General features: G+C 41.8%; 1 protein-coding gene across 3 annotated transcripts in view; it reads left to right on the forward strand.

The window, feature by feature from the left end:
• The window catches only part of ctnnal1 (catenin (cadherin-associated protein), alpha-like 1), a 323,714-nt gene that overhangs the window by 217,052 nt on the left and 79,478 nt on the right, over positions 1-27,184 (forward strand). For all 3 annotated transcript variants that reach the window (XM_080209873.1, XM_080209882.1, XM_080209892.1), the window contains exon 5: positions 17,273-17,362. In XM_080209873.1, the coding sequence (XP_080065999.1) occupies positions 17,273-17,362 (90 nt within the window). The remainder of the gene's footprint in view (positions 1-17,272; positions 17,363-27,184) is intronic.

A 27,184-nucleotide genomic window follows, 5' to 3' on the forward strand; every position in this document is an offset into this window, starting at 1 on the left:
CAATCCACAGACTGTGCATATCACTTACACTATTGGAGAGGGATTGCTATTTCTTAAAATGTCAAGTACAATTCGTGAAATCTTTGGATGGAATTTTCTGCTCCGGACTCTGTATGGTGACAAGTGGGAAAAGCAGCATGATTCTTGCCAGCCGATGTGGCAAATTGCCATGCACTGATCATTTGCTGCTTGGCCCATTATGTATGTATAAACGTGCAGCACAGCGTATAACATCAGCTCATATTTTTGGACACCATATTGAACGGCACCCGTGCACACATTCATTCTCTGCAGCCCAGGACTTCTCGTGACAAATATTGGCCTTGAGAAAAGACAAACCTGTGCATCCAAGTTCCGAATACAAGGGACTGGTGGCATTCCTCCGGAACGTTGGGGAACAGCAGATGATCCATAACCCCATGATGGGAGCTGGAGGTCCACCAACTTCACTACCAAGGCTTGGGCTGAAGTTGTCGGTGCCAGTGCCAGTGTCAGTGCCCTGCCGATCCAATGCAGGAAGAGGACGGATGATCTCATTCGCTAAGTGAAACTTCTCTTCAATCTCAACTGTCACATTCACAAGGCCATCAGCATTCAGAGCTTTATAGTCGACAGGGATTTCACACACTACCTGCACAAGAGATACTATCACTGATTCTCTCTCACCCACATTTATATCTTTGCCCCTTTGTCACACATTCCACAAGTTGTGTTTTACATTCAGCACACGCTGAAGTGAAGCAAGCTTATCATCTGTTTTAGTGCCCGTCCTGCTTGCAGTCTGTCCGCCTATCGTTATGAAAGAAAAGCTTGACCACAGCAACAGGGAGAGCTCCCGGACTGGATGGTGTTTCTGGAGGTCAGACCACTCACCCCATTTGAAAAGCAGCCATTAATGCTGGACGGTGGGGACAGGGTCTGTGCCTGCATCCAAGCTGAGCTTGGCATCCCAGATAAACTAATGGGACCTCATCAACCAATCTTCACCCACCCGCCTAGGTTGTGCCTGCTCTTTAATGTAGGTGACTATCCAGCCAATCACTACTTTCCTGTCCTCCCTATTACAAGGAGCAGCAAGAAGAGGAGGATTGACACTTTGAGCCAGTCTTTCAGCCCCAGACCACCACAGGTAGGAGTTCGCAGGGCCGACAAGATGTAAAACCATCATGGCATTCACCCTTGCCCTCCACCAGTGCAGAGCCACACTTTGATGGGACCTCACGTACTGTACATGCTGTAAATGTATTTTGCTTCTTTGAACTTCTTACCAAGTGATTGCCTCGGATAGAAGAGCAAATGTTCCAAAGCCATACAGGTGCCGCCCCTCCTTGCGTAGCTCTCATTGTGCACATCAGGTCTATGGTGTCTTGCACCACCTCACTACAGCATGTTGTTTTTCTGTGCACAGCAGGAACCTGAGCCAAACCTCTGGCTCCGGCAACATGGTGGCTGGATAATGCATATCTGAGACTTGCACCTGAGAGTCATTGTCATGTGGTTTCATGTTGCAGTCTGATTTAGTCACCCAGTGTGTTTGTACTGAAGAATGGTCAATGTGAACTGTTTGACTCTAATGTGGCTCAACATTAAAACCAATCTCATTCGCTACCTCCTTCATTCACCCCCATGAAATGGCCATCGTGTTTCAGTGTGGGTTACATATCTACCAATAAGGGTCCAGAGGAGGTTCACAAGAATGATCCTGGAATGAAGGGATTGTCATGAGGAACAGTTGAGGACTCTGAGTCTATACTCGTTGGAGTTTAGAAAGATGAGGAGAGATCTTATTGAAACTTACAGGATACTGCAAGGCCTGGATAGAGTGGATGTGGAGACGATGTTTCCACTGGTAGGAAAACCTAGAATCAGAGTGCACAACCCCAGGCTAAAGGCACGTTCCTTTAAAATGGAGATGAGGAGGAATTTCTTCAGCCAGAGAGTGGTGATTCAATAAAACTCTTTGCCGCAGAAGGCTGTGGAGGCCAAGTCATTGGGTGTCATTAATGCAGACATAAATAGGTCCTTGGTTAATAAGGAGATTAGGGGTGATGGGGAAAGGGCAGGAGAATGGGAATGAAAAAAATATCAGCCATGATTGAACGGTGGAGCAGAGTTGGTGGGCCGAGTGGCTTAGTTCAGCTCTGATGTCTTGATATTCAGGGATTTATGCACACCTGGCAGCCTGCAGTGTTATGTTATGTCCACGTTTACAGCTAAACATCAGCTCTACAGTTGTCCCCATTTGCCCACCTGCAAAATGTAGAGCTAACACTCCGTAAGTGCTTGCTCTGAGGACAATGACGATGCAAAATCAAAGGTGTATTTGGCCAAGGCCCCAGATGCCAGTCTGGACTTGAAGACCTGGGGGGTGTGGCTTACCCAAATCCCTGAGGGAACTCTCCAATAGGTAAGTGAAATGGTTATCTGATCGTAAGATTGCCGTCAGTGTAACTGCTCTTTGTGTGGAATGAAAATGTAAAGGCTTCAGGTGGATTAGAGCAAAAATCCATTATGTCTGATATGTGCTTTTTATTGTCAACGAATTAAGTACTTAATGCTGAAACGCAATGCCTGCATTTGCGGGCCTCAAAATGCAGAGTCTAGGTTTGCACGGGAAGTTGGGCTAGTCCAGGATAAGGAGTGGTTATGAGCAATTACCATTGATCAGGCAATGCTACTGTTGAATTTCTCTTGCACACAAAGGTGACCAGACTCTCAGGCTCGCCTCCATCACTGAGAATGACAGATCACTGCATCCTAAAGAATGACCTCATGCTGTGGACTCTGTATGATGACGAGACCTGATCATCAATCTTGCATGAAGGATTGTCAGTGGAGAGATGTCACAGTCCACATTCAGATTAGATCTCAGACATCAAAATGAGAAAGAGTGAGTGAGTGATGATTGCTGTCCTTGAGGCGCCTTCAGTATACGGCCACAAGTGCACAGAGGCTCACAATACTTGCTTCTTGGAGATTGCCATAGGCAGTGAAATGTTGGTGCGACGCATGAAGAGACTCCACCATGACTACTTTGTTCACAGTGCTACTGGTGGAGTTTCAATCACATAACAGAATGGCCACATGCTCCAGAAGTTCCTAGCATTCCAAGGATGAGATAAGATTGTAACTGTTTCTTCAATTGTTGTCCTTCATTGAGATGCTGAGGAAAGCAACAAAGGTGTTAATGTCAAGGTGAAAGGCACAAATGAGCTAGTTTGCCTGCCCACTACTCTTTCTCTGCACTCCAACCCACCAGTCATGTGTCTCTATGCACCTGTTCCTGGTCATTATCCATCCACCCCCACCCCGCCCCAGTCAGGTGTGTATGCCCACCCTACATTTCCCACCACCCCCCCCCCCCCCCCCCACCCCCCCACCACTGCAGTCAAGTCTTTGCCTTCCAATCCCTTCTTTGCCTCTGTCTTGTTTTGCAATTCCTAACCGCTCCAGCCAAGCCTTTGCCTTCCAGCGCCACCCCTGCCTCGCCTTCCCACCGGACTTGCTGAATAATCATTGCATGACGTCAGAGCAGCAGTCAGTGCAACGCAATGAAAGGTAGACGCGCTTCGCATGAACAAACTTTGAGGTTGTGAGTGAATCATGGTTTGCCAGACGCATGGCACGTCTATCCAGGGGGTGGGGTTGAAGGGGTGGTATTAATGATCCCAGCAAGGTGTCAACATCTAGAGTTGGGGAGAAGATCTGTTCAGGGTGTGGGGGATGACATAATGCTATGTAATATTGGAATGTTGAATGCAATTAGGTTAGATAGCTATAGATCTTCTGACCCACAATAAGCCTGAACTTGGTTTGTAAGTTGGAAATTGAAAAAATGGGTGAAAGTTTTATTTAAATAACTTTGGATTGCTTCAAACAACCTACCAACAACTGTAATGATTGTGTTGAATTTACAACACAAAATCAAGCCATCTGTTCCCTGTTTATGCTGCACGTGAATTTTCACCCAATCTGTTTACTTCATCTCATTTTATTAGAATATGATTCCATTCCTTTCTCCTTCATACGTTTAACTAACTTCCTCTTAAATATATCTGGATTCATCTTCTTGTGTCTATACTGGCATTCGAGAACTCATGCTAACTGAACAATCAGATCTTGATTCATGCTTCAGTTGATTCTGATCATTTTTCCATTATAGAACTCACTCACTATACCCCAAAATAGTTCTGATTTGCACAAGACTTGCTCTTCGGAGATATACTGGTCAAGTAATATGTGTGTGTATATATTTTTTATATCTATATCTAATTGCAATGAACAATACTCATTGGGTTATAGGCAAGGTGGCATAGTGATTAACACTGCCTCACAGCACATGGGACCCAGGTTCAATTTCAGCCTCGGTCACTGTGAAATTTGCACATTCGCCCAGTGTCTGCGCATGTTTCCTCCAGGTGCTCCGGCTTCTTCCCACAGTCCAAAGATGTGCGGGTCAGGTTGATTGGCCATAATAAATTGCCCCTTAGTGTTGGGGGGAGTTAGCAGGGTAAATATGTGGGTTTATGGGGATAGGACCTGGGTAAGATTGTTGTCGGTGCAGACTTGATGATGGGCCAAATGTCCTCCTTCTGCGCTATGGATTCTATGATATGAAGTGAGCATTTTGACCAGCAGTGGAAACCAATGTGTCTGTATAATACAATCCTGACGAATGCGAGGTGATGCATTTTGGAAGGAATAATGCAGAGAGGAGCTATGTGATAAAAGGTAGACAGATTAGGAGTATAGACATACAGAGGGACCTGGGAGTGCAGGTTCACAAATCCATGAAGGTTGCGTCACAAGTGGAGAACGTTGTTTGGAAGGCTTATGGAATGCTAGCCTTTATAGGAAGGGGTATAGAGTATAAAAGCTGCTGTCTAATGCTTCAGTTGTACAGAACGTTGGTTAGACCGCATTTGGAGTACTGCGTCCAGTTCTGGTCACCTTACTACCGGAAGGACGTGGAGTCTCTGGAGAGGGTTCAGAGGAGGTTTACCAGGATGTTGCCTGGCATGGAGGGGCTGGGTTACGAGGAAAGGTTGGAGAAACTGGGACTATTCTCCTTGGAAAGACGGAGATTGAGGGGGGACATGATAAAGGTATATAAGATACTGAAGGGAATGGACAGTTATTAGTGAGAGACTGCTCCCTAGACTGGGTACAAATACGAGAGGTTATGATTTAACCGTGAGGGGGGAGAGGTATAATTTGGATGTGAGAGGAAGGTTCTTTACGCAGAGAGTTGTGGGGGTATGGAACGCGCTACCGAGTAGGGTGGTGGAGGCAGGAACATTGAACTCATTTAAGGTTCAGTTAGATAGACACGAGTGAAACGAGGATGGAGGGTTATGGTAGGGGCTATTAAATAAGGTTAGAACCTCGGGAGACACCGGAAAAGCAGACTTGTAAGATTAACGTTTTTGTCTTTTTATTCTGCAGGTGGAGGTCCACCTCGCCTCAAACGAGGGGCATGCACACGGTGGGTCGTGCGTGGGCTGCTCTTGGAGGTTCCGGGAGTGGCCTAGTACTTCGTGCCGGTGTGTGTGCTTGATCCTGGACCGGTAGACGGGCGCCGCAACAGCTCAGTGACTAGCACTGCTAGCTGTGCAGATACATGGATTTGGGCCTGTGTCTGTGGGAGTTTGTGCATTCTCCCTGTGGTTGCGTGAGTTTCCTCCGGCGTTCCGGTTTCCTCCCACACCCCAAAGATGTGCTCTTAGGCTGATTGGTTTTACCAAATTGACACTATTCTCCCCTGAATCTGGCTAAGTTAGGGGTTCCACTCACATACACACAGGGCTGGGTCGGTGTAGGAGGATGCGGCGGCGGGGGCTCATTGGGCCGAAGGGCCTGTTTCCCGTGCTGGGTTGTTCTTTGTTCTAACTTTCAGCAGTTGAATTAGGGAATATATTCAAGAAACTTTGCAGCAATGGCTTGCGTTGTGCTTGGGTGAGTTGACTTTAGATTCATGTGTATTTGACATCACAGGTGCAACAATGCAGTGAGCACCTGGTATCTTGGTCTCGTATGAAAAAGATAGCTGTGCATTGTAATTCAAGAGCAAAATGTGTGTATGACTATTTGAGGAAAAAAAAATGTGGCTAGCTCCTAATTTTGCGAAAGCATTGAAAACCTAATTAGACTGATTCAGGGAGAGTGGAGGAAAGTGTAATGGGGAGGAAATTGGAAAAGATACAGCCACATTAGATTGTGGAGCAGACCTCGGATGATACAACAATGCTGGCAATTTTTCTTTCCTGTATACTCGTGTTTATATTTCCTGCTTCACGTTTGTATTTATAATTCTCATTTAACAAGTTATAAATATACTCGTTGCATGGCAACAGCCTGAGCAATTATTACAGAGAGAAAAATGATAAAACAGACAAAAGATTTAAAGTAAAATGCTTGTGAACCAAGGTTACTTGTACAATAATACAGTATCATGAATTATGTACGAGTATAAACACCCATTATTAAGCCAGGACAGTTGAAGAAATTGATGAATGTGCATTAGAAGCCTGTCAACGTATTGATACTGATTTATTTCGTGAAATTGTGCGATGATTGATTTGGCATCTTCAGAAAGTAACTGTCATTCATAACTGGCTGCACCTCTGTGTCGAGGTAAAGGAAATTAAAGTCCTGTTTGTAACTCTTCAGATTGATTAATTTACCCATTCAGCTCTGAATTGGGTTGTGAAGTATGCTGCTTGACTACATGTTTTCCAATAATACTTTATAAAATTACTCCTCGGGGTATTATTGAAAAAACAGGAAGTAAAAGAAAATCAAATGGAATAAATTTAGCCAGCGTAACATTCTGTTGTGAGTGAAAAGGTACATAGCCGTGTGGCTATTTTATATTGCTGTGTTAGTTGGTCAATGTAGAATAATTTATTTGTTGGCTTGTAATGATCATGAAAATTGATATCCCAAGTTTGGTTTGTTATTGTTCAAAAATATGGAAGTTGTACTTGTTTTGCTATGCTTAAAAACATATTAAGGATTAAAGATGAACCCATTGGTGTAATGAATATTGTATTCCAGTAGACCAATCCCATAGTAGTTGTGATTTTCTCTTTAAGTTGGATTTTATGTTTCTAAAAAAAAAGACTATTTTCCTCCTTTTTGTAATAAAAGCAAAATAGAGTGGATGCTGGAAATCTGGAATGAAAACAGAAAATGTTGGATAAACTCCAGTCTGGCAGCATCTGTGGAGAGAAAGAAGTTAACATTTTGGGTCCACCGAACTGAAAAATGTAGAAATATAAAGAATTATATAGTTGGAAAGGGATGGAGAGATGAGGCAGAATAGAAAATGGACAGATACGGGCAAAGGAGAAATTGACCAATTTTGACAAAGGAGAATGTTAATGGTACCATTAAGGGATGAAGAGTGCTAATAGTGGCAAAGAGTAAGATAGTAGCATGTGTTAATGGGAGCTGCTGAACAGCAAGAGACAGGTGGCCGTGTGGGGGACAGGTGGGTTGTGTTGGGGCAGGCCAGGGAGCTGAAAAACAACTAACAACAAATGTGGGGGGGAGTTTACTGTCTTTCTAACTATATAATTCTTTACATTTCCACCTTTTTTCAGTTCTCTGGAAGGGTCGTTAAGACCCGTAATGTTAATTCTGTTCCTCTGCAGAGTCCATTCAGCAGCTTTTGTTTTTATTTCCTCCTTTCTTCTTTGTTCCATTTGATTTGATTTATTATTGTCACATGTTTTGGGATACAGTGAAAAGTATTGTTTCTTGCATGCTATACAGACAAAGCATACCATTCATAGAGTGCATAGGGGAGTAGGAAAAGAGAGGGTGCAGTCACAGCTGAGGCGTAGAGAAAGATCAACTTCATATAAGGTAGGTCCAATCAAGAATCTGATGGCAGCAAAAAAGCAGCTGCTCTTGTGTCAGTTGGTATGTGACCTCAGACTTGTGATTTTTCTCCCAACGGAAGAAGGTGGAGTGCGTGCCTGTCTTCTTACCATTTGTAAACAACCTGTTCACAGGACCTGAAGGGTAAAATGAAATGCAGGAGAGCATTAGGAGGATGACTTCTTCATAGAGTGAAGGGCAAGGCTGGCAGTAGTCTGGAACCCTGGATGACTCGGGATATTGAGGCCCTGGTCAAGAAGAAGAAAGAGGCACATGACGTGCAAGGGCAGCTGGGATCAAATGAATCTCTTGAAGAGTATAGAGGGTGTAGGAGTAGAGTTAAGAGAGAAATCAGGAGGACAAAATGGGGACACGAAATTGTTTTGGCAGATAAGGCAAAGGAGAGTCCAAAGAACTTCTACAAATACATAAAGGGCAAAAGAGTAAGTAGACAACATCCACGGCCCTTCCCTCATCAATCAATTTTGTCACCACCTCAAAAAAACTCAACCAAATTTGTGAGGCGTGACCTCCCTCGTACAAAGCCATGTCACCTATCATTAATGAGACTATTCAGTTCTATTCAGTATAGGTCCGATCTCTAAGAATCTTCTCCAACAATTTCCTTACCATGGACGTCAAGTTCACTGGCCTACAATTACACGGGTTATCCTTGCTACTCTTCTTAAATAATGGGATCACATCCGCCAATCCTTTGGGATGTCACCTGTGACCAATGAAGAAACAAAGATTTCTGTTAGAGGCCCAGCAATTTCATCTCTTGTCTCTCTCAGTAATCTAGGAAAGATGCCATCTAGCCCTGGGGATTTGTCTACCTTAGACTGGGACTTCTTTTCTGGAATGTAGGAGGCTGAGGGGTGACCTTATAGAGGTCTATAAAATAATGAGGGGCATAGACAAGATAGATAGTCATATCTTTTCCCAAAGGTAGGGGAGTCTAAAACTAGAAGGCTTAAGGTGAGAGGGGAGAGATATAAAAGTATCCAGAGAGGCAATTTTTTCACACAGAGGATGGTATGTGTCTGGAACAAGCTGCCAGAGGTGGTAGTAGAGGTGGGTATGATTTTATTTTTTAAAAAGCATTTGGATAGTACATGGATATGATGGCTATAGAGGGAATTGGCCAAATGTGGGCAATTGGGATTAGCTTAGGGGCTTTAAAAAAAAAAGATAAGGGTGGCATGGACAAGTTAGGCCGAAGGTCCTTTTTCCATGCTGTAAATCTCTGTAACTCTTTGACTTTCTAACAGCACTGGGGGACACCTTCACTACTGAGTGGTTCACAAAGATGGTTCCCAATTACCTGCTCAAGGCAATTAGTGATGGGTAATAAATGGCAGCCTCACTGGAGACAACCACACACCATGAATAAGCAAAAAGAAAATCTTCCTTTGATTCAGCCCATCCCTTCATGTCTGTCTCTCCCCACATCTGGGAGTTCTGGGCGCAGTTCTGGTCGCCTCACTATAGGAAGGATGTAGAAGCTATTGAAAGGGTACAGAGGAGATTTACAAGGACATTGCCTGGACTGGGAGGCATGCCTTATGAAGTTAGGTTGAGGGAGCTGGGACTCTTTTCCCTGGAGAGACGAAGGTTGAGAGGCGACCTGATAGCAGTTTATAAAATGTTGAGAGGAATAGATAGGGTGGATTCTCAGAGGCTATTTCCCCGGGTTGAAATGGTCGCCACGAGAGGACACAGATTGAAGGTGCGGGGAGGCAAGTACAGAAGTGATGTCAGGGGTAAGTTTTTCACTCAGAGGGTGGTGAGTGAATGGAATCGGCTGCCGTCAGTGGTGGTGGAGGCGAACTCGCTGGGGTCTTTTAAAAGACTTCTGGATGAGTATATGGAATTTAATTAGCTATTTAATCAGCTATTTACCATTTATATAGATGATCTGGAGGAGGGAACTGAGTGCAGGGTGTCGAAATTTGCTGATGACACCAAGATTGGGGGAAAGGCAAATTGTGCGGAGGGTGTGGAGAGTCTGCAGAAGGATCTAGATAGGCTGGGCGAATGGGCCAGGAAATGGCAAATGGAATTTAATGTTGGCAAGTGTGAGGTGGTCCACTTTGGTAGGAAGAATGGTAGGAAGGACTATTACTTACGGGGCGAAAAACTGCAGCAGGCGACGGTGCAGAGGGACTTCGGGGTCCTTGTGCATCAGTCGCAAAAACCCAGCTTGCAGGTGCAGCAGGTGGTCAGGAAGGCGAATGGGATGCTGGCCTTCATAGCGAGGGGGATTGAATATAAAAGTAGGGAGGTCTTGCTGCAGCTGTATAGGGCATTGGTGAGGCCGCAGCTGGAGTACTGTGTGCAGTTTTGGGCGCCGCACCTGCGCAAGGATATTTTGGCCCTGGAGGGAGTGCAGAGGAGGTTTACTAGGCTGATACCGGAGTTGAGGGGATTGAGCTATGAGGAGAGGCTGAATAAACTAGGCTTGTACTCGTTAGAGTTTAGAAGAATGAGGGGAGATCTCATTGAGACGTATAAGATGATGAATGGGATGGATAGGATAGAGGTGGAGAGACTCTTCCCGCTCAAAAAAGACAGTAGGACTAGGGGGCACAGCCTCAAGATAAAGGGGAGGCGGTTTAGAACGGAGTTGAGGAGGAACTTCTTCACTCAAAGGGTGGTGAATCTCTGGAATTCTCTGCCCGTTGAAGTGGTGGAGGCTGCCTCGCTACATATTTTTAAGAAGCGGGTTGATGGGTTCTTGATAAGAGAGGGGATTAAGGGTTATGAGGAGAGGGCGGGAAAGTGGAACTGAGCCACGACAGATCAGCCATGATCTTATTGAATGGCGGGGCAGGCTCGAAGGGCTAGATGGCCTACTCCTGCTCCTATTTCTTATGTTCTTATGTTCTTAATGGGATTGGGGGTTATAGATAGGTCTATAGATTGGTAGGTGTTGATGTGATCGGCGCAACTCGTGGGCCGAAGGGCCTGTTTGTGCTGTAGTGTTCTATGTTCTATCCCACCCTGCCCTGCTGTGGTAAAGTCAAGCCTGTGTTCTACTCCTCATCTACAAAACACTCTGACAGCAATTAATAATTAAGTGTGAACCCCCTGTCTCAATACCAGTACATCATTACTCTCACCTCTTTATTTTCTCTTAATGCACACCATATAAAATTGCTTGACTTTGTCACACCAGGAAATAAAATGAATTGTCATGCATTTTAGTTTACTTAAAATTAATTTAGTATTTATTTTTAAATATTTTAAGCTGCAAGTCCAGTTCCTTCCTTTTTTTTAATTGATGCACAACTATTCAAAGACAAATTTAACAGGCAATTTGATTAAAAGTTAACATAAGAGAAGTTTTGAATAAAAATGCTTTCAAAGTCAAGGAGTGATTCAAATATTTGTTTATTTTGTCAAGTATTGATTTTTTTATTGTTAAATTGTCCAATTTAAGACACCTTTTGATCAATTGAAAGGTCAAATGCCTGTTGGGCAAACATCGAAATTTGATATCTCTTAACATTTAACAGGCTTTACTTGACGAAAACTGCGTCTAATCTAATGGTCTATAAATTACAATGTAGCTCTTATAGCTTATTCTTCCAAACCATCGTAGACTCCTCAACTTTGTTAATCTCCTGAGATAGAATAATAGCTATATTATCTGCTGAGCTAAAATTCTGTGAAACTGTTTTCTTGAATTAAACAAAATCTAGAAAACCTGTAGACTATCTGATGTTTTATCGTACATCGCTAACCGTTAACAGTTGAATTCAAATGAATTTGACTCACTTTCAAAATAAGCACAATCAGACTACTTGCTGTGTGGGAACAAAGAACCATTTTAGCATGTCTTCTTTAAAGCTGGCTCATTTTTGTATTTGTGCCTTTCCGTTCCACAGTCGGTCAACATTAAATAACCTTCTGTCCACATTTTAAAGACCTGTCTTTTAACTTGATTTCCTTAAATGAAAAGCAGTTCAAGACACTGCTAGAAGTACATTTTCTTTTTCATTTTTCTCCCACTCCTTTGAATACATAAGTGTCTTTTTGAAGATAACAGTATCCAAATTTCTACACACTGTTCTATTGATAAAGGTGCTTTTAAATTTGCCGAATGCTCCTGTGATGCACCTTCTGCTTGTGAAACCTTATTGAAACCTTTCACACAATGTTTATTGAATGGACGATAACTAGACCTGCATCCTTTCTCACATTAACTGATAGTGTATTTGTTTTGTGTTTTCAGTATTAATGTGTATTATCTTGGACATATCCTCAATTCAACAGTCTTACCGTTTTATTCCATTCTTTTTGAATGCAGATGTTGACCTTTACATGACAATTGTAAGACCACATATTGAGCTGCAAAATTAACCTTATTTGAAGTTTTCTCATCAATATTTTGACAGCTTCTCTTTTTTGTCGAGAAAATTTTAATTATACTCGATAATACTTTGTTCATTTTAAGTTCTAAGTTAATTTTAGCCTTTTGGTCTAGTCTGCTAAATTTGAAAACCATGTACCACAGAATTGCTGCAGAGTGGAAGAAAGCTAAACAACTCAATGTGTCTGCATCGGTTTTCCAAACGAACAATTCATCTAATGCTATTCTCCTGCCTTCTCCCCAGAACCCTGCCCATTCTTCCTTTTCAGATAACTGCCTTTTTAAATTCTTCGATTGAACCTGCCTCCAGCACACTCCTCCAATGCATTCCAAACCTCCAGCAATCACTGCATGAAAAAGTTTTTTTTTGTTAATATCGCTTTTGCTTCTTTTGTCAGTTATTTTAATTTGTGCCCCCTCATTTTTGATCCTTTCATGAGTGGGAACAGTATCTCACTATCTATTCGCTCTAGACTCTTTATGATTTTGATTACTCTATCAGATCTCTACTCGGCTGCCTTTTCCCCAAGAAGAACAATCCCAACTTCTCCAATTTACTTTAATTTAAATTTCTCATCCCTGGAACAATTCTCATGAATCTTCATAGAAATCATAGAAACCCTACAGTACAGAAAGAGGCCATTCGGCCCATCGAGTCTGCACCGACCACAATCCCACCCAGGCCCTACCCCCATATCCCGACATATTTACCCACTAATCCGTCTAAACTACGCATCTCGGGATACTAAGGGGCAATTTTTAGCATCACCAATCCACCTGCACATCTTTGGACTGTGGGAGGAAACCGGAGCACCCGGAGGAAACCCATGCAGACACTAGGAGAATGTGCAAACTCCACACAGACAGTGACCTAAAACAGGAATAGAACCCAGGTCCCTGGAGTTGTGAAGCAGCAGTGCTAACCACTGTGCTACCGTGCCGCCCAATTGGAATCTTTCCAATGCCTTCACATCTTTCTAAAGTGAGCCATTCAGAAATGGGCACAATACTCTGGCTGAGGCTAAACTGGTGTATTTTACCAGTTCAACATATAACCTCCTTGCTCTTGTACTCTGTCCGTTTTGATAAAGCCTAAGATAATGATGTCTGCTTTCTTGTTCTTCCCTGCCACTTAGCGCACATATGTTTCAAAATGAATGATTTCACACTTCTTGGCACCAAATTTCATCTATTACCTGTCCACCCATTTTGCCCAATTGTTGTTTTGAAGGTCTACACTATCCTCCTCACAGTTGACAATGTTTCCAAGCTTCAGATATCCAAATTGTGCCCTGTACACCAAAGTCATTTGAGATATATCAGGAAAGCAAGGAACACTGAGCCTGGGGAACTCCACTACACACACCTTCCTCAAGCCCAGAAAGCATTCCTAAACCATTACTGGCTGTTTCCTGTCACTCAATTTTGTATCCATATTTCGACTGTCCCTTTAATTCCAAGAGCTATAACTTTGCTAACAAGCCTTTTGTGCTACACTGTGTCAGATGCTTTTTGGAAGCCCACTTATGGTATATCAACAGCATTGCCCTCACCAAACTTCTATCACCTTTTCAGAAAACTCCAGGCGAGTTAAACATGATTTTCCCTTAAGAAATCCATGCTGATTTTTCTTAATTAACCCACATTTGCCCAAGTGATTATTTTATCCTGAATTTTGGAAGTTTTAGAAGCTTTCCCACCACCACAGTTAACCTGACTAATTGACTTTTGTAGTTTCTGGGCTTATCTTTACATCCTTTCTTGAACAAGTGTGTAATTTTTGCAAATCTCCACCTTTGAGTTTAAGTAAGACTGACAAATAATGGCCCATGCCACTGCAATTTCCATTCTAACTTCCCTCCGTATCCTTCAATGCATCTTATCCAGTCCTTATCCACTTTAAGGACAGCAGCCTATCCAATATGTCTTTATCAATTTCCAAGCCCTCTAGTGAATTAGCTCCTCTTTCACCATGGCCTGGTTAGCATCATCTTCCTTGGTAAAGACAAATGTATTCCTTTAATGCCTTAGCTGAGCCTTCTAGCTCTCCCTTTTACTGTTTAAATGCCATGGAACTTTGGTATTCCCATTTATGTTGGCTGCCAGCCACTTTTCATATTCCCTCTTTGCTTCTCTTATTTGCGTTTCTGTTAACCCCCCACGTCTCTGAACCTTCTATATTCAGCTTGGTTCTCAATGTATTTTCTACTTTATATCTGCCATGAGCACACTTTTTCTTCCTTTATATGAAGTTCTATCACTTTTGTCATCCATAAAGCTTTGAATCTGTTTGCCTTATCTTTCCTGTTTGACAGAAACTTTGATCTCTCCCTTGACCGGGCCTGCTCTATTGCTTCTTTGAAGGTAGCCCATTCTTCTGTTTTTGTTTTACCTGCCAACCTTTGACTCTAATCTATTTGGCTCAGATCTGTTCCTACCCCATAAAATTGGCTTCCCACCCTTGTTGTTGCCCTGTTCTTTATCCTATTCCATGTTCAATCTAAATTTTATGGTGCAATGATCATTGCCTCTTAAATTTTCCTATGCATTTGGTCCTCCTCATTTCCAAAGACCAGTGCCGCCTTTCTCATTGAACTGGGAACATACTGCTATAGAAAATTGTCCTGCACAAATACTCAGAATTCTTTCCCCCATCACTCATCTTAGCAGTACCATTGTACAAATCTGTATCGGAATAATTACAATCCCTCATTACTATTCTATAATAATTGGGCCTCTGTAATTTCCTTGCAAGTTTGTCCTCTACATCCTTCCCACTAGATGGTGGCCCCCAGACTTCACTAAGCAATGTACATTTTTTTGGTTCCATAGAATCTATTTGGCTAGATCTATACTTGTACCCTCTGGGGCATTCTCTTTCCCCAGTACTGCAATGTTCTCAATTAATACAAACAACCCTCCCATTTTCTTCCTTTCCTATCTTTCCTGAACACCTTGTATCCAGGAATATTTAACATACTTTGAACCAGGTCTCTGTACTTTCCACATCACAGATTTTTTTTCAAGTGGCAATCTGCAATGATAAAGCACTCTTAATTTACCACTCCTTGCATTCACATACATGGTCAGTAACCCTAACTTAGACTTTATTTTCTCCCTTACTCTCACCGTATCTATTAACGTAGTATTTCTCTAGTGCTGTCTACCTCTGTGTTCTGTGCACCTTGGTATTGCTCTCAGATGTTATCTCCATCTTTACCCACCTCTGCTGTGTTTGCTAAAATTGTAAATTTAATATTAAATGTGCCCCATGACAGCTCATAATGTAGCTGTGATCTTTTGATTTGCATGGTCAGTCTGTCTTGTACGTCATGCAACAAGTTCTACATGGATTTTCCATACAATTTTTATAACCACCATTAATTTCACTGCAATTTGGCTGCTGAACTTCAGTAAGACCACACAGTCTGACACTGAAAAAGCACTTGCTTCTAGCACACTTCAAGGTTTTGCTATATCCTGGCATGAATTTGAACTGCTCTCTCTTTTGTGCATCACTGGATTAATAGGAATAAATGTTCAAACACCGTACTTAAAGTGGAATCATTCTTGATGTGTTATTTGGTGATATAATTAATTTTAATTGGTTGCATTTGAATTTAGACCAGAGTGATTCTTATAAGTCATTAAGCACCCATTCGTCACCAGAGTCTGTGGTTTTGTTAGATCGAGAATCAGAAAAAAAGGTACTTGAAATAATAAAGTGAGTTAATCCCAGTGTGTACCTGAGTTATATGCAATAATTTGTCAGGTTTGATCCTTGCTCCCTGCTGATTTAGCTTATCTCAGCAAGGGCAGAAGCAGAAATACCACAAATGGTTTCAGTGCCCCTGGGTTAGTAGGGGAAAATTAACTTGAAACCTTGCTGAGAATCTGTATGCATGTGTGCGTGTGCATGCACATACATGTTGATGAGATTAAGCTGTGAGGTTTCTATGTTTAGATAGATCAATTCCAATGTTTACATCTAGGTTGGCTGTGCATTCTTAACTCCAGCAAGGATGTCAAAATGAGGGAAAAATAGGAGGAAAACTGGTGAAGGTAAAGCAGACACACAATACATACCTAATACTAATTGCAGTCTTGGTTTACTTCTCTTTATTTGAAATCTCTTTGAATATTTCCATCTGCTTTGAAACTTGGAATTTCTTTATGCGAAATGTAATAAACTTGTATCCTTCCACAATTACAAAGAACTTGCTTTATTAATGGATCTAATGGCAAGTCATTTTCACATTGAGAATAGGATTAAGCTGAAAATAATGATCTAAAATCAATATATGAGTACCTATCAAACAATTGTAGTGCTATTGCCCATTAATGCCAATGAAAGGCTACAGTTCACTCAGTGGAGCACAAGAGAGAAATGTGTTTTGAACAGTGCAATAAAAGGTGTGGTGGTATAAGGTTCTGTTACTGGGCTACGATGTTAGATGTCTGTGCTGTTAATGCAGTAGCATGAATTCAGCTCCTCCCACAGTGCTTTGAGAATTTGAATTCAGGTTATAATACACTGGGAACAAAAGGTGCCTTTTTTTAAAAAAAAGAGCGAGAATGATTTGTTGGATTACTGCGGAACCCCAGCTTGATCACTGATACCCTTTAAGGGAAGGACACACAGTGCCCTTGTCCAGTTTAACCTGTATGTGACTCTTGTTCCATAACATGATTGACTCTTAGTTGTCCTTTGGGATGGCCTAGGAAACCACTCTGTTATATCTAGGGATGGGGAATGTTGCTGTCCTTGGTTGTTGCATAATGGGAATGGATAATTTTAAAAAAAGATGGGATTATTCCTTTTTTTTGGCAACATTGCAAATAAAATTTCTGCGTTTTAAGTTACTCTAGCCTTTTTTCCTTAGTTAGAAAGGGCTACTAAATAGGATCAGAATATCAGTATCTTTCAGAATGCACAATGATATCTCAGGGCTGCATCCAGCCAATTAAGTTGAGGCAATGGTGTGTAAAAGTTGCTTTGTTCTACTTTGATAGGATCTGAAAGATGAAAAGAAGAAGGCGAGGATGGCGGCTGCACGGGCAATACTCGAGAAATGCACTATGATGCTTCTCACAGCATCAAAGGTAACTATCCACTGCATGAAATCTGTCCACTTACAGCTTTGTGTTCATTTCTACTTTTGAATTTTTGATTTTTTTTAAGTAGTTACAGAGTCTCTAGCAGAACACTATTCACATGTCTACTGTTTAGTGCTTTCTAATATCGCTGAAGTCATTGTGAATCTGTGGTTATGAAATGCAAGAAACTAATGAGATGCAGTATCAAAATCATTTTGGCAGGAGGCTTCCACTCCTGTAACTATAATTGTGACTCAGTTGATGGTGCCATTTCACTTGGCACCTTTCCTTATTGCAAAACTGTATCAACAATATTGCCCAATTTGCTGTCTATAAGCGATTCTATTTCTTACTAAGATTCGGAGACCAATAGTTAAGGTTGACATAACCTCTCACAGAATCCAACACCTTTTCAGAATTTTGAACAAAGCTATTTCAGTTGTGTCATAGTTACTGTCAGGTGGCCAATCTGAGATGACATTGTTTGGGAGTGATCTTTGACTGGAATCTTCTGTTTGGGTTCACCAGGCCCCTTCTCTTCAACACAGATCTTCCTAGACAGCTCCCTATCAACATGTATAATCTATTCCTCCTTTTGTGTTCCTGTGTAGGACTTGAGTGGTTTACATAGAGTACAGTTGTTGCAAAAGTTCATGCACAATCCTCTTCTGAATGTTGATTAGTTAGTTGGGTGTACAGTGTTTTACCAAGTCATGTTCCATTGGCTTTACTATATTTGGACTTCTTCATTTTCGTGCTGTGAATGCCTGTCCCTTTTTTTTTTCAGCCTTCACTGATTTCAACCACATTGCTGTGTCTAATATTCTATTCAATTCAAATAGTTCCATACAATTCAGCAGTATCACTGCAATTATTGCACCCATCCAGTTTCCACGTAACATTTGTGTTGTGAACTTGTAGCCAGTCCATTAATATTTTCCTTAGTCCAGTTGACAATCATATTGTACACTCCCCCCCCCACCCCACAAAATAACTACCAAATTTTGTTTATCCGTCTTTCAACATTACCTGGCTGAAAATCTGCTTGAATAGAATATAAGATAAAAGCAGGAATGTTGGCAATGTAGAAAACATTGGCCATTCTGTGAAAGAAAATTATAATCCCAGTTCAAGTAGTCAGCTTTCGGTTATTGTTACTGAAGTATCATCACTTATAAATGAAAAGTAACACATTACGATTCTGAGAACAATAATACTTTGTCTCAACAATCGATAAATTTGTTCAACTCGGCTAATTATGGTGTAATTTTCTTTTTAAAATTGTTTTTATTCCATGAGGTAGTATAGCATTTGGAACTATATTTGATCAGCTGGCAAGTCAGTTGAAATGTGGCACTATAATACTTTTAGAAACGCATGCAGCAGACACTCCATACCCACCCTCACTGATGCGATCCAACACATAGAGACTCCCTGAAGGACAGCGGAAACACTTGAGATGTCCTCAAAGCATTCCTGAAGAGATCAAACATATCTGACAACTCATGAGAGTCCTTGGCTTGTGACCAGCCAAATTAGAGAAGGCTTATTCAGGAAGGCATTGAGTGACATCATTGGGAGCATGCAGAGGCAAAGTTGAGACATTGAAGAGTGGGCAAGCCTCCAAACACCTGAACAGACTCACCCTTAAGCACCATCAGCCCAGCATGTGGCAGAGTCTGAGTTCATGCATTGGATTTATCAGCCATGCCAGAATCCATTAAATCAGAGAGGAGGCAAATCATCATCAGATCAGAGGGATTGCCAGAGAAGGGGGCAGTTAATGAAGATATTAAATAATATGGATGACAATGGTCAATCTTGCCTCACTTCTCTTTCAAGAGTGACAAGTTAAGAGATCTTTCAATTACGTGTACGTAAATCTTGGAACTGGAGTGCATATCCTGGATAGTACGTAAGATATGGTCATGTAGCCCTCATACTCCCAACTTTTCATGGGCACAGCATATTTTCTGTAATGAATCCATCCCTAGAAAAAGACTTACTCCCACAACTCTTACAATGGAATTGCCAAACTCTCAACTCTCTAGTTTTGGCTCTTTTTATGATCTAGTTAGAGGCAGGTAACTTGAAACAAAAAGCAGGCAGCATTTGAATTCCCAGTTACCCACTAGGAGCGTAAAGATTGCATGGTTTTAAACAAACACGATAAACTTTGTTTTACTTTTTTGACTTTGTACAAAAATCTACAATACCTACCTTGTATCCTAACATTCAGAATTAACATGAGGTAGATATGAATTAACAGGCAAACTATGGCAGAACACACTACAGTGCATATTGAATAGCAGGCCAAGGCAGATCCCTTCAATTTCTAGCAATGCATCCAGATCTCAGTAAACAGAATCACAAAATCTTGTTAACTCTGTCTCTGTCAGGAGAGATTTCAACACTTCACATTGGAAGATCCAGTCTTAAATTCCCTCAAAAGCTGCTTCGCCTCGGACTGCCTCAACAGCTGCTCATCTTCCCAGGGTTCAATCTCTTTTCCTAAGACTGCATTCCATGGGATTCATAAAGCTGAACTCCTACCTGTACTTACCAGTACACTTCAAGCTGTTTTCAGGCCACTAGATTCACAGAGTTGGCACTGCCCCCGGGTTTCTCCAGACTGTAGTCTTGTAGGTGCAACCAGCTATAAATGGCAACCAGGACTTGTCTGAGACCAAATCCTCACTCGCGTGAAACTAGCAACCTTCCAGCAATTCCTCTGCTCCCCAGGACTACTTCTACACCCTAACTGCACCAAATGGCTCAGTGGTTTCTTTGAACCCTAACTGCTCAAACCTTGCTAACAGCAGCATCCTTTCAATATGTTTTCTTTCCCTTCGTAAGTCCCATCCATCTCAATGATGACATAGCATTTAAGTGTCCACCGAATGCTTTTAAACTATTTTAGCCTTACTCCCAGAACAAAACATTCTCTGGACTGCTCCCTTTAGAACCTTCCGCTCACCTGACGAAGGAACAGCGTTCCGAAAGCTTGTGGGTTTACTATCAAATAAACTTGTTGGACTTTAACCTGGTGTTGTGAGACTTCTTATGGTGTTTACCCCAATCCAACGCTGGCATCTCCACATCATGACTGCTCCCTTTTGCCAGCAGTGTGGACATCACATCTTTTTCTCCCCTAAATAAGTCAACCTGTTGTTTTATATCTCTTGCTTTTCTAGCTGTTAACTCCCGAAGTCGAGGTAGCCCCATTTTTAAGTACAGTAGACTCCAATTCCTGTGAATATCAAGGAAAGATGGTTAGATTCGCTCTCGTTGCAGATTGCCATAGCCAGGCACTTGTGTTGGTCATTTACTGATACTGAAAACTGTGCAGTCATTGGTTTACATTCTCACTTTTTAATTCATTCATGGGATCTGGGTGACGTTGGCTGAACCAACGCTTGTTATCCATGTCTAATGCCCCTTAAACTGAGTGGCTTGCTTGGCCATTTAAAGGGCAGTTTAGAGTCATCCACATTGCTGTGGATTTGGAGTTGAATGTAGGTCAGACCAGGTAAGGATGGCAGATTTATTTCCCTAAAGGACATTAGTGAACCAGATGAGTTTTTATGATAACTGACTGTGTGCAGTTTTGGGCGCCACACCTGCGCAAAGATATTTTGGCCTTGGAGGGAGTGCAGAGGAGGTTTACTAGGCTGATACCGGAGTTGAGGGGGTTGAGCTATGAGGAGAGGCTGTATAAACTAGGCTTGTACTCGTTAGAGTTTAGAAGAATGAGGGGAGATCGCATTGAGACGTATAAGATGATGAATGGGATGGATAGGATAGAGGTGGAGAGACTCTTCCCGCTCAAAAAAGACAGTAGGACTAGGGGGCACAGCCTCAAGATAAAGGGGGGGGCGGTTTAGAACAGAGTTGAGGAGGAACTTCTTCACTCAAAGGGTGGTGAATCTCTGGAATTCTCTGCCCGTTGAAGTGGTGGAGGCTGCCTCGCTAAATATTTTTAAGACGCGGGTTGATGGGTTTTTGATAAGAGAGGGGATTAAGGGTTATGGGGAGAGGGCGGGAAAGTGGAACTGAGCCACGACAGATCAGCCATGATCTTATTGAATGGCGGGGCAGGCTCGAAGGGCTAGATGGCCTACTCCTGCTACTATTTCTTATGTTCTTATGTTATCATTATTAGACTCCTAATTCCACCATCTGCTGTGGTGGAATTCAAACCCTGGGTCCGCAGAGCAATACTCTGGGTTTCTGGATTACCAGCCCAGTGAAGAAGCATATACCACTGCTTCCCTTAAACTTTGGTCTTATGACACAGCTGATCATGGTGGGTCTAGGACACTGCTCCTGATGAACCCATGCAGTCACGACTTAGAGCTGAGATATAGCATTCAACAACTTGAACTATCTTTGTTTGTGCTAAGTATGATTCCCAACTAGCAGAGAATTCGCATTGACTTCAATCTGGCTAGAGTTCCTTGATGCCGTGGTTGGCTAAATGCTGACTTGATGTCAGCATCAGGACATGTAGAAAAGAATGGCTCGATCAAGCAGACGTAGCATGGATTCATGAAGGGGAAGTTGTGTTTGACAAATTTACTGGATTTTTATGAAGATGTGACTAGTGCGGTTGACAGAAGGGAACTGGTGGATGTGGTGTTTTTAGATTTCCAGAAGGCGTTCGATAAGATGCCTCACAAAAGGTTGCTGCAGAAGATGAGAGTACACGGAGTTGGGGGTAAAGTGTTAGTGTGGATTGAGGATTGGCTATCCAACAGGAAGCAGAGAGTTGGAATAAGTGGGTGCTTTTCTGGTTGGCAGTTGGTGACTAGTGGCGTGCCACAGGGATTGGTGCTGGGGCCTCAAAAGAGGCCCCAGCACTGATCCCTGTGGCACGCCAAGTTTACCATATACATAGATAATCTGGAAAAGGGGATCGAGTGTAGGATAACAAAGTTTGCTGATGACATGAAGATAAGTGGGAAAGTGAATTGCATGGAGGACGCGGAAAGTCTGCAGAGAGATTTGGAGAGGCTGAATGAGTGGGCAAGGATCTGGCAGATGGAGTATAACGTTGGCAAATGTGAGGTTATCCACTTTGGAAGAAATAATAGTAAAATGGAATATTATTTAAACCGTGAAAAATTACAACATGCTACGGTGCAGAGGGACCTGGGGGTCCTCGTGCATGAATCGCAAAAACCCAGTCTGCAGGTGCAGCAGGTGATCAAGAAGGCAAATGGAATGTTGGCCTTCATAGCGAGGGGGATACAATATAAAAGCAAGGAGGTCTTGCTGCAACTGTACGGGGCACTGGTGAGGCCGCAACTGGAGTACTGTGTGCATTATTTGCGAAAGGATATATTGGCCTCGGAGGGAGTAAAGAGAAGGTTCACCAGGTTGATACCGGAGATGAGGGGGTTAGCCTATGAGGAGAGATTGAGTAGATTGGAGTTTAGAAGGCTGAGGGGCGATATTATAGAGACATATAAGATAATGAAGGGGCTAGAAAAGATAGAGGTAGGGAGATTCTTTCCACTTAAAAAGGGAACCAGAACTAAAGGGCACAGCCTCAAATAATGGGAGGTTAGTTTAGAAGTTTAGAACAGAGTTGAGGGGGAATTTCTTCTCTGAGGGTAGTGAATCTCTGGAATTCTCTGCCCATTGAAGTGGTGGAGGCTACCTCGTTGAATATGTTTAAATCACGGGTAGGTAGATTTCTGACTGATAAGGGAATTAAGGGTTATGGGGAGCCAGTGGGTCAGTGGAATTACATACTGGAATTCAGTGGAATTCCATTACATACTGTTCAAGGAAGCTATTGCGGATACTTTCTATGAACTCCTCCTCAAGGCTGCCTTGAATCTACTTCAGATCAGCCATGATCTTATTGAATGGCAGGGCAGGCTCGAGGGGCTAGATCGCCTACTCCTGCTTCTATTTCTTATGTTCTTACATTCTTGTGTCAGGAACACTCACTGTCTCCTCAATCTTAATGAGTTCAGTTCTGTTTTCCATGTTTGGACCAAGGATGCAATAGGGACTGGAGCTGTATGGTCCTCACTGAAGCTTTGGTGAACCGATTGTTGCTATTGCAAATACCCCTTGAAAGGCATGTTTTTTGGTATGTTATTCGTCTCTTCCACTGTGAAAACCGACAAAAATACCTGTTCAATGCCTCAGCTATATTCTTATTTCCAGTTATTACATCCCCCTTCTCATCTTCTAAAGGACCAATGTTTACTTTAGCACTTATTTTTGTTTTATATATTTGCTATATGTTTTTATATTCTGAGCTAGTTTATTCTCATAATCCATCTTACTTTTTTTTTGCAGCTTTTTTCTTGTTTTCTGCTGACTTCTAAAGATTTCCCAATCATCTAGGTTCCCACTAATCTTTGCCACTTCGTATGCCTTTTCTTAATTTTATACCCTCCTTTATTTCCTTAGATATCCATGCCACAGTCCTTCCTTATCACTGGTAAATATGTTTGCTGAGCACTGTGAAATATCGCTTTGAAAGTCCTCCACTGTTCCTCAGTTGTCCCATCATAAAGTTTTTGCTCCCAGTGTACCTTAGCCAATGCCTCCCTCACCCCTTTGTAGTCTCCTTTGTTTAAGCACAAGCCACTGGTATTGGATTTTACCTTCTCACGCTCCATCTGTATTTTAAATTCAACCATATTGTGATCTCTTCTTCCAAGAGGATCCTAATTGCAAGATTATTAATTATTCCTGTCTCATTGTACAGGACCAGATCTAGGATAGCTTGCTCCCTCGTAGGTTCCATTACATACTGTTCAAGGAAGCTATCACGGATACAATCAATGAACTCCTCCTCAAGGCTGACGTGATTGGACCAGTTGATATATAGTTTAAAATCCGTCATGATAATTGCTGCACCATTTTTACATGCATCAGCTATTTCTTTGTTTATTTTTCTCCTCACCACGATGTCCTAATTTGGTGGCCTATAGACTATGCCTGTCAGTGACTTTTTCTCCTTACTGTTTCTAATTTCCACTCAAATGGATTCAAGCTTTTTTTTTCCCATAGAACCTATATCATCTTTCACAACTGCCCTGATGTCATCCTTAAATATCAGAGCTACGCTGCCTCCCTTACCTTCCTGTCAGTCCCTCCGAACAGTCTGATACCCCTAGATATTTAACTCCCAGTCATGACCATCCTACAACCATGTCTCTGTAATGGTCACCAAGTCATACCTGTGCGCAATGGTTTGTGCTGTCAACTCATTTACCTTGTTTCGAATGCTAAGAGCATTCAGATAAAATTCCCCTTCTGCTAGTTTTTGTACCTTTTTGAATTCTAACATTTCTATTAATAACATCTCCTGAGTTCTCCTTCCTTTTAGTTTTTTCCTTGAATTTTTATCGAGCTGGAACATTCTCCCCCCATTTTGTCCTTGCTTCCTCCTTCTCAGACTCCTTACATAGGTTCCCAAGTGTTGGTTTGATTCCAGAGAGAGGTTTGAAGGACATCATGTGACAGGGTAGATGGTAGATATAACAAGGGGCAGCTTTGGATCCATTTTCTGTTTCGAGAAGCTCTTGCCTTCATAGAATCCTTACTGTGTAGAAGGATGCCATTTGGCCCATCGAGACTATCTGACAGAATATCTTATCCAAGCTCTCTCCCCTATCCTAACCACGTAACCCCATTCGTCATGGATAATCCACCTAACCTATACATCTTTGGACACTAAGGAGCAATTTTCATGGGCAATTTATCATGGCCAGTCCACCTAACCTGCATATTGTTGGACTGTGGGAGGAACCCCATTCAGACACCGAAAGAATGTGCAAACTCCACACAGTCACCCGAATTGAACCCAGGTCCCTGGCACTGAGAGGCAGCTGTGCTACCTACTGTGCCAATGTACCTTTCTAATTAAATTATTACAAACATAATGTCTGAGTCCACAGGTGTAGAGCTTTATGTGAAAGCTAAATGCTTGGTGAGAAATGTTAACATTCAGAGAACTGGAAACTCTGAGATTTAATGTTGAGAAATATAAAGTGATATGTACCAGAACAAATGCAGTGAATATAGTTATATAACCCAGTGTACCATCTTAAATGAATGTAATAGTTACAAAACAATGAAATGTTGTTTCAGTGCATGGCAGTAGTTGCAAAGCCAAATAAATGGCTGGATGTCAACATGGATCCTCAGTGTAAATTCTAAGGAATTATTGACAGTTCATAAAACATTCTTGACGACTAATTTGATAGAATTTCTGCAAAATAAATTGATACTGGAAAGGAAACAAAAAATGAATTAGTGTTTAAAATGAGTGAGCTATGTAGAAAGGCTGGGTTCTTAGATAAGGGAGCAGGGATTGGATCTGCCTAAAACCTCAGTAATAAGTGGCTTTTTGTGGAAAACTGGAAGCGATTAATGAAGCAAATCGAGAAAGCTATGAGTTAGATGAGGCATAACATCTGTCCCTGTGCAGCAGCTTAATTATGAATTGACTTTAATCCACTCTAACAAAGAGTGAAATTAAAACAGAAAAGTGGTGGAAAAACCCAGCTGGTCTGTCAGCAGCTAAGGAGAGAGAAACAGAGTTAATGTTTCAAGTCTAATATAACTCTTCAGGACTGGTCATTTCAAGTCATACCGGACTTGAAACTTTAACTCAATTTCTCTCCACAGGTGCTACCAGACCTGGGTTTTTCCAGGATGTTCACTTTTATGTTGGATCTCCAGCATCCACAGTGTTTTGCTTTTATTTTCATAAAGTAATTTGGTTGAAGATTTTGAAGAATGAGCTAAATTTTTAATTCATTAGAGAGCGAAGAAATGCATCCTTCAAGCAGGCATTGTTGACAAATGGTAAGACCTAGTTTTGAATGATGAAGCAAATGGGGTGGGTTTAATAATTTTCAGTCACATTATCAGACTGTCATGTCAGGGTCTGTGGTGGTTATGCGAAAATGCCATTTATTGATAATAAATTGCCACTGATGTTTTTAATCATCGTGAAGAGTCAAACACTGGAGGATTTTCTATTTACATAGAGATCACAATGAAATACTGCTGAAAGCTTCCTTAACCATGGAATGAGGGACATAACCTCTGTCTCATATTCTTGAAGTGGGACTTGGAGAGCCAGGAGAATCCACCCATTAGCCCAATGGTTTATCAGTTTTGACTGTAGTTTTAAGGGTTCATCCATAATCTTTTGAGACATTCTACATTGACTGATTAGCAGTTGGTGGCCAACCTATTCATCAAAATACTCCCAGTGCTTAGGAATTCTTGTCAAAGATGATTGAACCCACTGTTGCAGCAGAAAAGGTACCCCTTGAGCTGAATTTGACAGCAAATGAAGAACATGCTCTGTGGCACCAAGGTGGTGATCTTGCATGTTATTTCTCAATATTTCTTCCATATCTTCAGAGCTGAGCATGTGATTTAGAACCAAGCTCTAGAACTCATAGGCAATGATTTCCCTTTTTCACTTTCACATCAAAAATGACCAGTTAATATTTTCTCGTGACAATAAACACCTTTGTTTCCTGCTCAGGAGTTGGAAATTTTGTGCATTTTTGCTTCAACCTTATGTACTGTGCCAGTAATATTTCATTGTGAAACAAAAATATTCAAATAGATTTAGACTTTGCCAAGATGTAAAACTTCAAGCTTTATTCTGTAATCATCAGTATTTGAATTGGCACTGCGACTTGTTCATATTTGAGAATACCTAGCCACTGACCCATTATTCTGATCATAGTATTTTGTGAACAGTCGTGAAATTTGTGGTCAGTGATGACTCCCAGAATATTAATTATAGGGATTTTGGTGAAGATAATATCATTGATT

Source organism: Carcharhinus amblyrhynchos, chromosome 2 (assembly GCF_965287045.1).
Source record: "Carcharhinus amblyrhynchos chromosome 2, sCarAmb.v2.hapA, whole genome shotgun sequence".
NCBI lineage: Eukaryota > Metazoa > Chordata > Chondrichthyes > Carcharhiniformes > Carcharhinidae > Carcharhinus > Carcharhinus amblyrhynchos.